General features: G+C 46.4%; 1 protein-coding gene across 3 annotated transcripts in view; it reads right to left on the bottom strand.

The window, feature by feature from the left end:
* Positions 1-6,475: 6,475 nt before the first annotated feature.
* atp6v0a1b (ATPase H+ transporting V0 subunit a1b) overlaps positions 6,476-15,087 on the bottom strand; it is a 22,958-nt gene continuing 14,346 nt past the window's right edge. For 2 of the 3 annotated variants that reach the window (XM_042082321.1, XM_042082322.1), the window contains exons 18-22: positions 14,988-15,087; positions 13,183-13,200; positions 11,883-12,000; positions 11,358-11,529; positions 6,476-8,443 (exon numbers count right to left, since the gene is read on the bottom strand). The exon at positions 14,988-15,087 is cut by the window's right edge. In XM_042082321.1, the coding sequence (XP_041938255.1) occupies positions 8,350-8,443; positions 11,358-11,529; positions 11,883-12,000; positions 13,183-13,200; positions 14,988-15,087 (502 nt within the window). In that variant the 3' untranslated portion in view covers positions 6,476-8,349. The remainder of the gene's footprint in view (positions 8,444-11,357; positions 11,530-11,882; positions 12,001-13,182; positions 13,201-14,987) is intronic. The other variant, XM_042082323.1, reaches the window with a different exon arrangement.

The raw sequence follows: 15,087 nt of genomic DNA, 5'->3' as shown, positions 1-15,087 counted from the left end.
GCCTGAACAGAATGCCATGGAGGAGTACATCAAGGAGGACCTCAACCAAGGCTACATCAGACCATCTACCTCTCCTGCTGCATCAAGTTTCTTCTTCGTGGCCAAAAAGGATGGTGGTCTCCGACTCTGTATCGACTACCGCGCACTCAACAAGATCAGTCAAATACAGGTATCCTCTTCCCCCTCGTTCCATCCTCCCTCGAACTTTTGCGAGGAGCACAGGTCTTCTCAAAATTAGACCTGCGTAGTGCCTACAGTCTCGTTAGGATACGGAAGGGGGATGAATGGAAGACAGCCTTTGTGACCCCTACAGGCCATTATGAGTATCTGGTGATGCCATATGGACTTGCTAATGCGCCTTCTGTATTCCAAGCATTTATGAATGAAATATTCCGAGAATACCTCCACCGCTTTGTGCTGATTTACATTGATGACATTTTAATTTACTCCAGCAATATGGCCGAACATCACCACCACATCGCATTGGTCCTCCAGAAGCTCCGTGAGTACAATCTCTACCTAAAAGCTGAAAAATGCTCCTTCCATCAGTCCCAGGTTCAGTTCCTAGGGTATAACATCAGCCACAACCATCAGTATGGATGAGGGGAAGGTAGAGGTGATGCGCTCCTGGCCAATACCTTCAACTATTAAGGATCTTCAGCGCTTCCTTGGTTTTGCCAACTTCTACCGTCGTTTTATTAAAAATTACAGTAGCATCACTTCTCCTCTCTCCTCCCTCCTTAGAGGTAAACCCAAGACTCTCTCCTGGAACGAGACTGCCACCTAAGCATTCGAGAAATTGAAGGAAGCCTTCACCACCGCTCCAGTCCTCACACACCCTGATCAGGATGGACCCTTCATTGTTTAAGTGGATGCATCAACTACTGGGGTCGGAGCGGTACTCTCTTAGCAGCAGGGGAAGCCCTCGAGGCTTTATCCTTATGCTTTCTTCTCAAGAAAACTCTCACCGGCAGAGCAGAATTATGACGTCGGCAACCGAGAGCTGCTAGCCATGAAGCTAGCCTTAGAAGAATGGCGCCACTGGCTAGGGGGGGCTAAACATCCATTCCTGGTGTTGACTGACCACCGCAACCTTGAGTACCTCCGAGAATCAAAGCGTTTGAACCCACGACAAGCCAGGTGGGCCCTCTTTACCCATTTTAATTTTTCCATCTCTTACCGTCCAGGTCCCAAAAATGTGAGGGCTGATGCCCTATCCCGGCTCTACGCTCCCAACGAAAGCCCTGAACACCCTGAGACCATCTTACCACCATCTTATCGCCAGTCCCATTGAATGGACCCTGGACGAGGACGTTGCGGAGGCCTCAGTTACTGATCCTGCTCCGGCGAACACCCCAGCACACCTCACCTATGTTCCAAAAACTCTCCGACTCCAGGTAACATCTGCCGTACATTCCTCACTGAGCTCTGGCCATCCCGGAGCCAATCATACACTCTCCCTCCTTCTGAACCGATACTGGTGGCCCGGGATGGCAAAGGAGGTCCGCTGCTTCGTTGCTGGCTGCGCTGAATGCGCCATGGCTAAGACACCACGTCACCTACCAGAAGGGGAGCTCCTCCCGTTTCCTGTTCCCAAACGCCCATGGTCACATCTAGGGATAGACTTTATGACAGATCTCCCCTCATCTGACGGTCATACATGTATTCTAGTCATTGTGGACAGATTTTCCAAATCCTGTAAACTCATCCCATTCAAAGGCATTTTGGCATCCCCGAGGACATTGTTTCTGATCGTGGCCCCCAGTTCATCTCCAGGTTCTGGCGGGCCTTCTGTTCTCTCCTAGGGGTGACCGTGAGTCTGTCCTCTGGCTACTACCCACAGACAAATGGGCAAACCGAAAGGAAGATCCAGGAGATCAGTCGGTTCCTTCGGACCTTCTGCCATGGCCAGCACAGTTGGCACCAGTTCCTTCTATGGGCAGAGTACGCACAGAACTCCCTCCGACAGCCCACAACAGGCCTCACTCCATTTCAGCGCGTACTCGGCTACCAGCCTCCCCTGTTCCCTTGGACAGGGGAACCGTCAGATGTGCCAGCTGTAAACCATTGGTTCCGCCAGAGCGAGAGGGTCTGGAATGAGGCACATCACCAGCTGCAGAGAGCCATCCGGCGCCAGAAACACTACGCTGACTCCAGACGAGCGTCTACTCCATCTTACGCCGTCGGACAGAAGGTGTGGCTATCTACAAGAGACATCCGGATGCGCCTCCCTAGCAAGAAGTTAAGTCCTCGTTACATTGGCCCTTTCACCATCACTGAACTGATTAACCCAGTCACTGTTAAATTACAACTTCCCCAACATTATAGAATCCACTCCACTTTCCATGTCTCCTTGCTCAAACCTTTTGTTCCCTCCTTCAGAGCCCGGTGCCACTGCGGAACCTCCCCCACCGCTCCTGCTCGAGGATGGCCCTGTGTACGCCGTTCGGGACGTCCTGGACTCCCAACGCCGAAGGGGTCGCCTCGAGTACCTAGTGGACTGGGAGGGCTACGGTCCAGAAGAACAATCCTGGGTACCCTGAGGTGACATCCTAGACCCGACCCTACTGGTGGTGTGTGTGTGTGATGTCACACCGGCACCGGGTTCATATTTCCTTGGATCCTCTGTTTTCCCTTTTTTGGGACTCTTCTGAGCTTTTGAAAGACTGAGTCTTTTGAGTGTTTAATCCTTCTGCAATCCACTGTATGATCCTCTGAACCAATAAAGGAACCTGTATATCTAAGGATCTGTTTTACCAGTCTGAGTCTGACACTTGAGGACAAGAAATTTCATTACTGATAAATCCTTTTGTGAGTAGGCCCACATGACCATGAACTTGAAATTGAACTTAGTGACCCCATGATAGTTTTTTTTTTTTCTGTAACTCTCTAACAGTGGTTGACATGGAATTTTTTGCCTTTCTCCATACTGTGTGTGCATAAACATGGGTCCTAGTCCATGCAAGTTCTTCATATTTCCAGTTGATTAAAACCTTTTAGGCAACTCATTGTTTTAAAAGTAAATATGGGCATTTTTAACCAAGTACTTAGTTTCTATAGACTTTTCCTGACTTACAAATGTCAACGTACTTTCCTTATAGTCTATTCTCTTGTCTTTCCCATGTTGGAAACTGACAAGGGGATCTAACTTCTGTGTCACTTTATTTTCATACCTTAGTGAAAAAGAAAGTCATGAACTAGGCTACTGCTGAAAGTTCACAGACAAAGATGAATATAAATGGAAAATGCTTCTGTTACATTTTGTATATAAACATTTCTAGGGGTGTCAATGTGTTTTTGTTAAAAATATGTATTTCTCTATGTTCCTCAGAATAAATTTGCTTCACTTCAAGGTTGGATTCTTTCGTCTTGTTTTCATTGTGAATTTACAATAAATCTCTAAAAGATTATTATTTAATACCTGTTTTCAGATAAAACTGAGCACACTCACTGAATTTCTTTCATCTAATTTGTCCTTCCCTCTTCACTAAATGCACAATTCCAATTTACTAATCCATATACAGCGCTCAACACCGGCAAATTGTTTCCATGCTTACGGTTGGATCTTATGTGCACAAAACAGAGAGTGATAGAAAAGATGCTCATTTAGAAGATATTTATCTGTTGTCACAGTCAAACTACAATCTGGTTTTCATTCAATTGTTCAGGGTAAAAGGATTTCCACTTTAGAGTGGGCTGACACATGTACCGACCTGCACAGGAATTTGTGTTGTGTTTAGGTAAGAGGTAGAACAGGGTAATCCTCCCTGCTAGTGCAAGAGTAAGTGTGTATGTATATGTGTGTGTGTTTGCGTTTGCTGGATAACAGGGAGGTAATTTACAGTATAAACAGGGATATCCTCATTTGCTGGTCCATTTAAGATTGTGCGTGTTTGTTCAAGGGTTAACAGATTACACTACACCACTGGAAACATGAAGTGGCTACTATTTTAAATGAGCTAGTGCAGATACGAGACATTTTAATCAGCATTTGAATTCCGAGAGTGAATCCATGACCCCAGCGATACTCGCTTCAGGGATTGCTCTACAGGTGATCTACAGAGGAGCATAAAAACATCAGACGACATGAAAACTGGACAGATAGCAGATAACAGATAGAGTCCTGGGGTCCTCATTCTTCAGTCATTTGTGCGTTCTCCGATGTGTTATAGCTAATGGGAACTAAAATGCATGTGTGTGTGTTTGTGTGTGAGAGTGTGTGTGGGGGGGGGGGGGCAGACACACACACACACACACACACACACACACACACAATGGAGCCTGTGCTTCTCCTCCCAGGGGAAATCACTCTGATGGAAGGTGTGACAACAAAATAACATCCCAGCAAACTATCAACAAAGCGCACTCCATCCCCGTACCTGAACTTCCTTGTCTTTCTTGAATCTCATTTATGGCAAAACAAAACAAAAGTGATCTTCTGAACTATAAGATGTTGTATTGATAAAACAATGTGCTGAACAATTTGCAGTCTTACCACCTCTGTCCAGTTTTACAGTGGCCTCTCAGACAACACCAGAACAACTGCTTGCCTGTGGTCAGTTCCTGTGGTCTTGTCCAAAGGGACAGACACTTTGTCCGGCCATAGAAAGGAACCAGGTGTGATCCAGACTACAGGAAGCCGTGGGATGTATTCGATAAACTGACTAAGCCACGTCCAGGGGATTGGAAGGACAATGACTGTATCCCCGAAGGACTTCCCGTATGATAGTATTTCCAGACTATAAATGGGTTAGTCACACTGTTGGAATACCTTATTTGATGTATACGTGTGTCTGCATCTTTAACTCATATTTTTGTACCTTGTTGTACCTAACAATTTGTACCTAACTTATTTCAAAATCTAGTATTACTTTAAAAATAAGTACAGGCCACCATTTAGCTCATTGAAGCCACTTCCCATTTGGGATAACTCGGTGAAAAGAGGCGCATGGACAACTGAAGTGAATTCACATAATGACCCTGAATATTTGGCCATTCAGTCAGGTCATATGAGCCAGGTGGTAGTTTGTAGGGGTGCTCACTCAATCCAGCTGTCATCAACTTCAGACTGTAATGCTTTTGCCATTCTATCTAGCTCATCAGAATAGCTCAATACATTTTCAGTGAACAAATGCAACCAACATACAACCATGTGGTTTTGTTTTCACCGGGTACAGCCCACAGACTGTGCTTTATTACAAGTTACAAGTAACAAGTTAGGGTTAGGTTTAGGGTTGGGATTATAGGATTAGGGTTAGAGGTTAGGATTAGGTTTCATGTGTCATGACAGTGTCATGTCACTATGTCGATACTTTCAAGTAAAGTGTTACCTATTTATTTTCTATTGTCTTATCATCTTCAACTTCTGAACTGTATTGTATTGACTGAAAATGGTGACTGCAGGCCACAGTCATTGGGCCCTATCTCGGCGATCTAAAACGCATGGTCTCTGGCGAATAGCTTAGGGGTGTGTCCAGTCCACGCTAGCGGTGGTTTTGTTATCAAACGTTATCAAAAGTCGGGCGCCTGGTGCGAAAAGGGTGTTCTTATGTTTCTTAATCAGTCATAGGTGTGTTTTGGGAGTAACATCCTTTAAACTAATGAAAATGAGATCTGTCATTCTCAGATTCACAGCAAGCAGTGCAACGGTGCATCGGTATTTTGATAGTTAGCGCCGCATTTGATGGAATCTGCTTGCATGTGAGACCGTATGGTGGTATTCCACCATGCTTTACTACAGTAAAACCTACCTAAAGTATAGCCTACACGCATCTGCGCTCGTCTATTATTTGAACTCATTGAAAAAGTGAAACTAACTTCACCGTGGTGTCACAGTCAACGACAAAACAATTACACAGCTAATTACTTTCACTATTGACTGACAATGGATTACCATCGAAAACATAGCCTGAGAAAAGCCACACTTACCCCCTAATGTTTGAATGACTGAATAAAAAACCTAAGGACATTTATCCTACAGAGGAGTTGCTGCTTACATCTTGTGACAGTTCGTCTTCAGCTGCTTTTTAATGCGCCTTTTGCTGTAGACCTGTTTTTTCTTGGTCAGTGGCGTAATGCTTTTTAAAAAGTGTGCTTAGAAAATGCGCCAGACCACACCTTAGATCGTTAACTGTCACACCCCTGAGCAAATTGTTCAATAAAAGAGACGCGCATGGCGAAAAATTCGAGTGTAAGATAGGAATATGCTTTGCATCGTCATAACTACGCTTTGCGCTGAGTTTTAGATCGCCAAGATAGAGCCCAAAGTCACATTGACATAAAATCAGGTGAATCTGTGTTAAAATGAATTGAATGATATAAATATCTCCCCCCAAATCGCTAAAATAAGGCTAAAAAAAACAAAAATGTGGTTGGTTACAACTGCCATATTGGCGTTACAAAGTAACCCCATACCACGTCATTAGAAAGTCTCTGGCACAGTGGCCTGAAGAGGAAGGTACGGAGCCAGATGTTGTCCCAGCAGCTGTAATTTATTGAGGGTTCACAAAAAGTTTGTGATTCACAAAGGACAGAGCTAAACACACACCGTACAACAAAGTGCAGACTGGATTCAGAACAGTCACAATGTCTTCCATTTTAAGTGAGGTCCCCTCTTTCGCAACAGTACACACATTCACACACGTCTGCAAGAACAACAGTGACAAGTCATCATCACCTTCAATGTTCACACTGACTTAAAATACAAACATATCGTATCACTCTGTAAACAGAAGCAGGGACAATAAAAACATCTACCACATTTCACATGATTAGATATGTTGTCTTATTGAGAACTGCTTAAAACCGCCACGACAGACGAAATTCACACTACCTTATCTAAATGTACAGCAAGATGACTTGTGACAGGAGCTTGTCAACACGTACACAATCTCCTGACTCCCCATCAGATATTCAGAGCTATTACAATCACTATAATGTGTGATGTGTTGTATGCTATAGATATGATGGCATGAGATCAGTGTCTCTTCATGGCCATATGTGTTTGTGAAGTAAAGGACTTGTTCTGCACACCTGTTATGTCTTCATTTAACCTGTATATTTTGGGCATCTGTTTACTCCACATTTAAAGACAATGATAGACAGGGGAACTATATTGAACAATGCTTATTTATGATGTTATTATACTTTCCCTTTTTAATGCTGAGGGACACATTTCCGTCCTGGAGACCTTTTATCAGTGGGCAACTTGGTGCAATTAGCCAGTCACAGTCATAGGGCCCAGTTCTGTAATTGCTTGGCAAAACTGCTCAAAGAAGAAGCTGCACTACGTTGTGTCAAGATCTATTAGGCCCACCTCTAGATTCCAGATATGTTAGTGAGATTGCCAGACTGGCCCGGCATGCTGCCCAGAGTCAGTTGCCATCTGGAGCATCATTTCTGTACTGAACGAGCCCACTAGAGGGCACTGTTACTGCAAAACGACAAAAACACAAGCTGGTACAATCTTTGAAATCTGAACAGCTTTGCGGGTCTTCACAGTCTGTGAAGTACAACAATGGCAAAGAACAGCAGAAAAAAGTGAATCAGGGGGAATCCCCGACACTCCACTGTTACTGTTGCCATCTCATTCTGGTGTCAGGCGACAGACACTGGTAGTTTGGACCTCTACGCACTGGATGGTCTAATCTGTCTACTGGCACTCTGCTGAGGCCTCTTCCGTTTCATCTGCCTTTCCCTTACAGTGGGAGGAATCATGCGGTTTTCCACAGCTCCGATTGGGAAAGACCAGGACCAAAACACAGCATGATTCAAGAACATCATGATCCGTTCTGCCAAGGCCAAAGCTAGTTTAAAAGTGAGCAGACTAGTGAGGTGCCTCACCCTGACGGGCCCAGAATCTGATTGGCTGAATTATTAACTAAAAGAGTGGGAGGAATGATCTAAACCCTTTTGAAGAATCCCAAATATTTTCAGTGGTATCTCAACCATGACCTAGGTCATGTTAAAAAGTTACTTTTTTCTCCCTGCATGTCTACTTTTCCTTCAAATCCCCTGCCAAACACTTCACCAAACACTGACCAGCACGTGTGTCTATGAGAGAGGGATCAGCAGGAGAGATCACAGAAAACCAAACGTCTCACAAACATCTGGCAAAATTACTGACAGCGGGGTGTCTGCAGGTCAAGGGGTCACTGTGAACAGCTCCAAACTACTGGGAGAGAGCACACACACACACACACACACACACACACACACACACACACACACACACACACACACATTTCACAAGAGTAGAGGCTTCACTAGGTACACCACAGGATGGCTGACTGGGAGAGCATGCAGAGACGTCTGCTGGGACAGCTGATATTCTCCAGGACCACGGAGCCCTCATTCGTCGAAGCGCCCCTCCAGGATGCTCTCGAAGGAGAAGGGGACGAACTTGAAGCCCTGTCCCACGTAGAATTTGTTCTGGAACTCCACCCTGGCCACGGAGAAAAAGAGGAAGAGGAGATCACGTCAAGCCCAAACATCTGTGATACTGTAGCTATCGTTGCAGGACTCCGGCCAATAAATAAACAAGCTACTATCGAGACAAAAGCAGTTCCCTCAAGACGGGTCTCATGCTTCTGCCTTGAGGGGCACACTGCAATGTGCGCTAGATCAGATCGGAGTGATGTGACATTTCAGGTGGAGTGTTTTCATTTCCATATTAAGGAATCTTGCCCTCCTTTAGCCAACACTACAGGGTTTACAAGCAACAATTCCTATTCGGCCGTTAAATGGCCAGATGCCTGACCACAGATAAACACAAACCAACACACACACTCACTCACTCACTCGCATTGACACAAACTGGCATGCAGTCTGTAACACCCACTTAATAAAGAGTGCTTAAACAACTTCAACATTCACAGAGCCAGAGCGGCCCGCTGGCATTGGACGTGTATGCTGACCCCATGTCCGTCTTCCTTCCCCAGCGCTCTCTGCCAGGTGACAAGAATGGAAGAGGCCCGGGCGAGGGATGGAAAAGCACCGAGCTCAAACATTTCCACGCCGTCTGAACAAACGCACACTGTCCCCCGAAACTTCTGCGTTAACAGCGCCTGCCACCATGTGTACTTTCAGTCCTACGGGCGTCACGGGAGACGAGCAGAGCGTTCCCCTCTAAAATCTCGACTAGGCTCACAGTTCTGAAGAGGAAGCCCATGAGGACTTTTAATATGACAGGTCAGGGGAGTGTTTACCCTTCCCATGGCGACGTAATGAGCTCTTTGAGTGTTTTTGTTAGTTGTGAGTGTTGAGTGTTCTATTTAAGAGCGCAGTGTCTGCATGAGTTAGTTTCAAGAGAGCTTAAACCCGCGCGGCGATACACTTGCTGCTCCCAAAAAGGGAGGTCACAGACTCATCACAATGTCAGTGGGGGGTGCGTTTCCATCGTGCCTTTTTTTTAGGTGTGAATCCACCCTCATCCGCATGGCTGTTGTAACATGAAGTAACAAGAAATAGGATTGTGCTACCATCTGGAAGCACAGTGCATATGTGTGTGTGTGTGTGTGTGTGTATGTGTGTGTGTGCGCATGTTTGTGTGTGAGTGGAAGGAAACATGTTAAGAACAGTGGAATGTCTCACTGCCGTAGCAAATATTTAACTGAAGAGAGAGAGAGAGGTTTAAACAAGGGGTTGAGGAAGAAGAGGGGAAAAATAGGATTCACATTTATCTTTCCACAGTCGGAGCGAAGGAATGAAGGAAAAGGTCACATCATGTCCTTCACGCATCTGTATCGTAGCGTGAGAGTGTGTGTGTGTGTGTGTGTGTGTGTGATCACTGATCACATCAGTGTGTCAAGAGGGAAGGTCACGGGTGAGATGACGGCCGTGCTCATAGTTTCCACTGATGCAGCCCTGTGGTGGGGAAAGCCTTTCCAGTCCAGGGCAGGGTGGTGTCCGGCGAGGTTAGCGTCCAGGAGGGAGACCCCAAGGAGGAGCGCACATACACAGCCCTCTGAATCAGCCCGCCACCTCAGGCCAGCACAATGCACCACCAGAGGCTCCTATGAGGTCACTTCCTCTTCCTCTTGCCAGGCACCCATTCTCTGCACTTCCCTCCCTGGAGAGCCGGTGTTTTCTAGAAAAACATGAACTCTAAGAGCGATGGCTTTGCTCTCTTTGATGCAATTCCATTTTCTTTTCTTTTTTTCCTTCTCAACAGGAAGATCTCCCGACGTTGCTCACTTTCTCCGATATCCCATTTCTCATTACCGTGACGACCTGTCACACACCTTTCTCCTTTTCCACTGACATGCCAGGCTATCATGTTTGGAGACTGCGCCTGGGTGGAAACTTAAGCTCCCTTTGTGTATTTTTTCACTCGAGGAAGACGGGAGGTCAGTGACGAGCTGTAGGAACAAGCTCACCCTTGGGTAAGCCTGTCGTAAACAGCAGCTGGGAGCACCCAGGCAGCTAGTAGAGGCAACGGCAAAACACTGGTGTTGACAAACCCGCCTGGCACCAGACACAGAATCCATTCAGTTTGGCCGTTCCAAAGTGACCACTCAGAGGAATGGGCACGTCTGATGTACTCGATGAGGTAAGCTGTTTTTTAGTACTGTGTGTGTGTGTGACTACGTGTGTATGTGTGTGTGTTTGTGTGTGTGTTTGTGTGTGTGTGTGTGTGTGTGTATGTGTGTTCAGATGTCCGTCTGTGTCTGCAAGGGTAAGTATATGAATATAAACACTCCCTCCCTCACACCACTGAGAAAAACATACAAAAAACGCTAAAAAAAAACCACAAACACAGACACACACACAAATGTGCACACGTACGAGCGCTGGGTGCTAGCCAGTGCCATACAAGCAAACCTCCAGCCCTTCTTTAATGACTCTCCCTGCATTACACAATCCCCTGAGAGGCTTCCAGCGCACGCCTTGCCTCTCCAGCTCCAGGTGTTTTTCCAGGGCGCTTATCTCCCACAGGTGCACAAGTACAAGCACACGCCTTGCCTTATTAAAGATCATCCATTTCAGAGTGACAGTTGTTCGAGTCTGTGTGTGGCAGAACCGTCTTCGACTTTGTCTCTTCTTTTTCCAAATGTGTTTGGGGGGAGTATTTCACAACACAGAGAAGAATAATACAATGGGGTGTTGTGCCATGTTGTGACTGAACATAGTTGTTAGTGTTGCCGTATCAAACTGGCACCCACTCGTGATTTACTGTTATGATGTGTGAGTCTGAAAATCTGCAGCCTCTTCACAGTACGCCCTGTACAGATAGTGGTACCAGGTACCTCCACCCTGTCTATTTACCAGAGGAGGATTAGCAGGTGAAAGAAGGCAGACTGTTCATATCAGTGTGTGTGTGTGTGTGTGTGTGTGTGTGTGTGTCTGTGTATGCTTACCAGTGCAGACGCAGAGCATGCAGGAATGCAGAGAGCCCCTCCATGATGAGCAGGATACACACGGTGAGCGTGGCAAAGGCTGAGAAGATGATTGTCAGGCCAAAGAATCCGCCCCCACTGCGCGAGGAGAGACCCAGATGCATCACCATGCCCCACAGCACCTCCGACAGCTCTGATAGAGAGAGAGAACACAGTTAGGACAAAGGCGAAGGGAGAGATGAGCAAATGTATAGTAACATTTATAGTGTTCACGATGGTCACATTGTTATCACATATCACGATGGTTACAGTTATCACATGGTCAGTAATAATTATTTAGGAACGGGTGCTTATGGTTTGGAGTGGATGCACGTGTGTGTGTGTGTGTGTGTGTGTGTGCTCGGGGGGGGTGGGGGGCTTACATGTATGTGTGTGATGCTGAGTGATAATGTATAGAACTTGGCATAACTTACTTATTACTATAACTTATAATGTATAGAACTGGCATAACATATGTTTGTGCGTGTGTGTGTGTGTGTAACTTACGGGCATGTGCCAGACTGAGCGCCCACAGGCGCAGGTAGGATGCGGTGTTGGAGATGCAGCCCAGGCAGTACTCTATAGTGTGAATGGCCTGATGCACTGCCATGTCCCCAAAGTCAAACTGCAGAGAGAGAAAGAGAGAGAGACAGAAAGAGAGTGAGTGAGTGAGAGAGAGAGAGAGAGAGAGAGAGAGAGAGAGTACATGGAAAGAGAACGAGAGAGGTCTCTTTCTTTGCCACACTTGTTCTTTCCATTCTAGCCTTCCTTTGGAGAGCGTATCTGTGGAGCAATGTCTAATGTGGCTCATTAGAGGTGAAAACAATGGCTCTCTTAACACAGGGTCGCTCTCGCCTTCCTGTTCCCGCCTTGACCCCAGTGATAACGAGCCCCGACCGCCCTGCTTCAAGGTATTGACTTACAACACTTAACGTGTAGCCCTTAACAAGTTATGTAAACATACTAAACATCTGTGTGTGTGTGTGTGTGTGGAGGTGTGTGTGTGTACGTGTGTGTGTGTCTGAGTGTGTGTGTGTGCGTGTGTGTTTGTGATTTAGTTTGGCAGAACACAGGTTTCCCCTTTCCATCTAAGCCTTTTGTCTCATACACTGTAGACATTAGAGTGAGAATGTTTGTATGTGTATGAGACATTGTGTGTGTGTGTGTGTGTGTGTGTGTGTGAACTATGGAAAAACATTGAGATCATGCCCACATTGTTCTACATAGAAGCGGAGGGAGCACAGTTACGGCCATGAACAGAGAATCGTGACGCGCTGCGTATGACAAGTATTCCTGTGGAATTTGCATTGTGACGTTCAACTCCAAACAATCACAGGAACCACAACGAAGCTCAACAGTACTTCACTGTGAGTCTGTGTAAGAGCATGCTGCCCTTATCTACATTTGATTATCTACATGATTTATATTGCATAAATACCCATTCCAATCATGCTGGGGTACCAGGCTTGCCAACTCTCATGATTCAAGCTCTTGCAGACAATTTCAGGTCTCTTGAACGTCATTGCATTACAGTGTTTTCCACTGACGGCAAAGCTTATCCTTAAGAGTTCAGATGGAGCATTCCCTCTCACGCAAGGAGGGCCCTTAACGTTGGCAGGCCTTGGGTAGGCTAACAACTACAATCATAAATGCAATCACACGCAAATACACACACGGAGACACACACACATACATACACACACACACACACACACATACACACACAGACACACAGAGACACACATGCACACACACATACACGCAAAGAAATGCATGCACATGTCATGAACATGCATATCTGACTTACCGGTTCTTCCTCAGCGTGCTTGAAAGCAAAGTTAAAGGATGTGTGTTAGTATCCAGAATGTGTTGTTGCCATGACAACAGTGAAGCACAGGGAGTGAATGGGAGTTCTCTGCCTTAATCACACTGATAGACTTGAAGCATTTAGTCTATGACTAAAACACACTATTAGGTCTTGGCAGCCGTTTCAGTGCTAAAGTTAGGTGCCCTATGAGAACATCAACCAAATCGTTTTTTAAAAGAAAATAAACTATATGTGTTTCACGAGCCAAGTCCTCAAACAGGTGATGTTCTATATTATTTGACGTATTTCTGCTTTGCAGTGGATCACACTTGCCAATTCACATTCAGACGAGACATCTGTTTCAACGGTTGCCAGGTCTGCTCCTGTTGTCAGTAAGGTGACAGTGATGGGGCAGCTGAGCGCTTTCAGTCATCACACAGAGCAGCTTAGTGGGGCAGGATGGATAACCATAACACCGCAGTCCCCCTGGGGCTCAGCCCAAAGCCCCCCACACCCCCACGCACACAGACACCCCTTGGGCTACGAGGAGTGATGAAGACGAAAAATATTTTCCAGATTCCAGCGCCTGGCGTGGAGTGTTTACAGAGAAGCGAGTGCCGGCGTGGAGTTTCTGCGCTGTTTACATCACCCCTCGGCAGAAACGTGAAATGGAAAAACCCTTTTCTTATCTCTCCCTGTCACTCCATCTCTCTCTCACTCACTCTCTCCCTCCCACCCACCCCCCCCCCATTTCACTCTTCATCAACATCCAAAAACAGCCTGAAGTGAGTTGGCAACAGTAGAGTGTTTGGCACTGAACTCTCAAAGAGGCAATGGTGATAATGAAGGCAATGATGACACTATGATGGAGAATGAAGATGTCAAAATAAAATGAACGTGTACACGGGAACACTATCTTTATCTAACCTTGCCCAGGGGGAGGCTCTTTCCTAATGGTGCACCTGTCAAAGAGAGGGGGCTGTTCTGATGATCACTGGGTGGACAGACTCATTAGAGAGAAAGAGAGAGAGAGAGAGAGAGAAAGAGCGAGAGAGAGAGAGATAAAGTGAGAGAGAAAGAGCAAGAGAGAGAGTGAGCAGAGGCTCATTAGAGAGAGAGAGAGAGAGAGAGAGAGAGAGAGAGAGAGAGAGAAAGAGAGAAAGTGCGAGAGAGAGAGAGTGAGCAGAGGCTCATTAGAGAGAGAGAGAGAGAGAGAGAGCAGAGGCTCACTGGCTGATACTACAGATGAGGCAGCTCACACAGAGAGCGCGTAGCCCTTGGGAGAGCCCCACAGCTTGGACCACATACTCCACACTCCACTGTACCCACAAATGTGTTCCATCAAAACTGACTTGCGGGTCCTGACCAGCTGAAACATTCCTTCATCAGAGTCGACCAAGTGGCCAGCCTCTCTGTGAACTTTGGCTCTGGTCTCTTATTCACTTCTTTCCCTAATATGTGCGCATGTGGAAAACCTGACATGATGATGAAAAAGTTCAAACCTTGTTCAGAACTAACCCCCCCCCCCCGGGTTTGAGTCCGACACAGGTCATTTCCTGATCCCACCCCATCTCTGTCTCCCACTTCTTCACTGTCCCACAAAAACAAACAAAGTAAGCTGTCTTACCCCCCCATGCAACAGATTTTTTAGATGATCAGAATGAGAGTGTGACAGGAAATGGAAGGATGAACAGAGCGGCTGTGCGATGGAAGTGGAATGATGAATGATCCACTCTCATCACCACCAGGCGTCCATGACAACGCCTCATGCTCGCCCCCTGCACGGCCCGGCCCGGCCTTCTCACCTCGTCTCCCTCCTCGGAGTGCTGGGAGAGCTGGTCGTGCTCGATGATCTCGGCCTCGTCCTCCGTGGGCCCGTTGCCGACCCGCACCCCTCCGAATTTC

The sequence above is a fragment of the Alosa sapidissima genome, chromosome 24 (genome assembly GCF_018492685.1).
Source record: "Alosa sapidissima isolate fAloSap1 chromosome 24, fAloSap1.pri, whole genome shotgun sequence".
NCBI classification, from domain to species: Eukaryota; Metazoa; Chordata; class Actinopteri; order Clupeiformes; family Clupeidae; genus Alosa; species Alosa sapidissima.
Note: the sequence above shows the minus strand (reverse complement) of the source record. Positions and strands in the feature narration are given on the sequence as shown.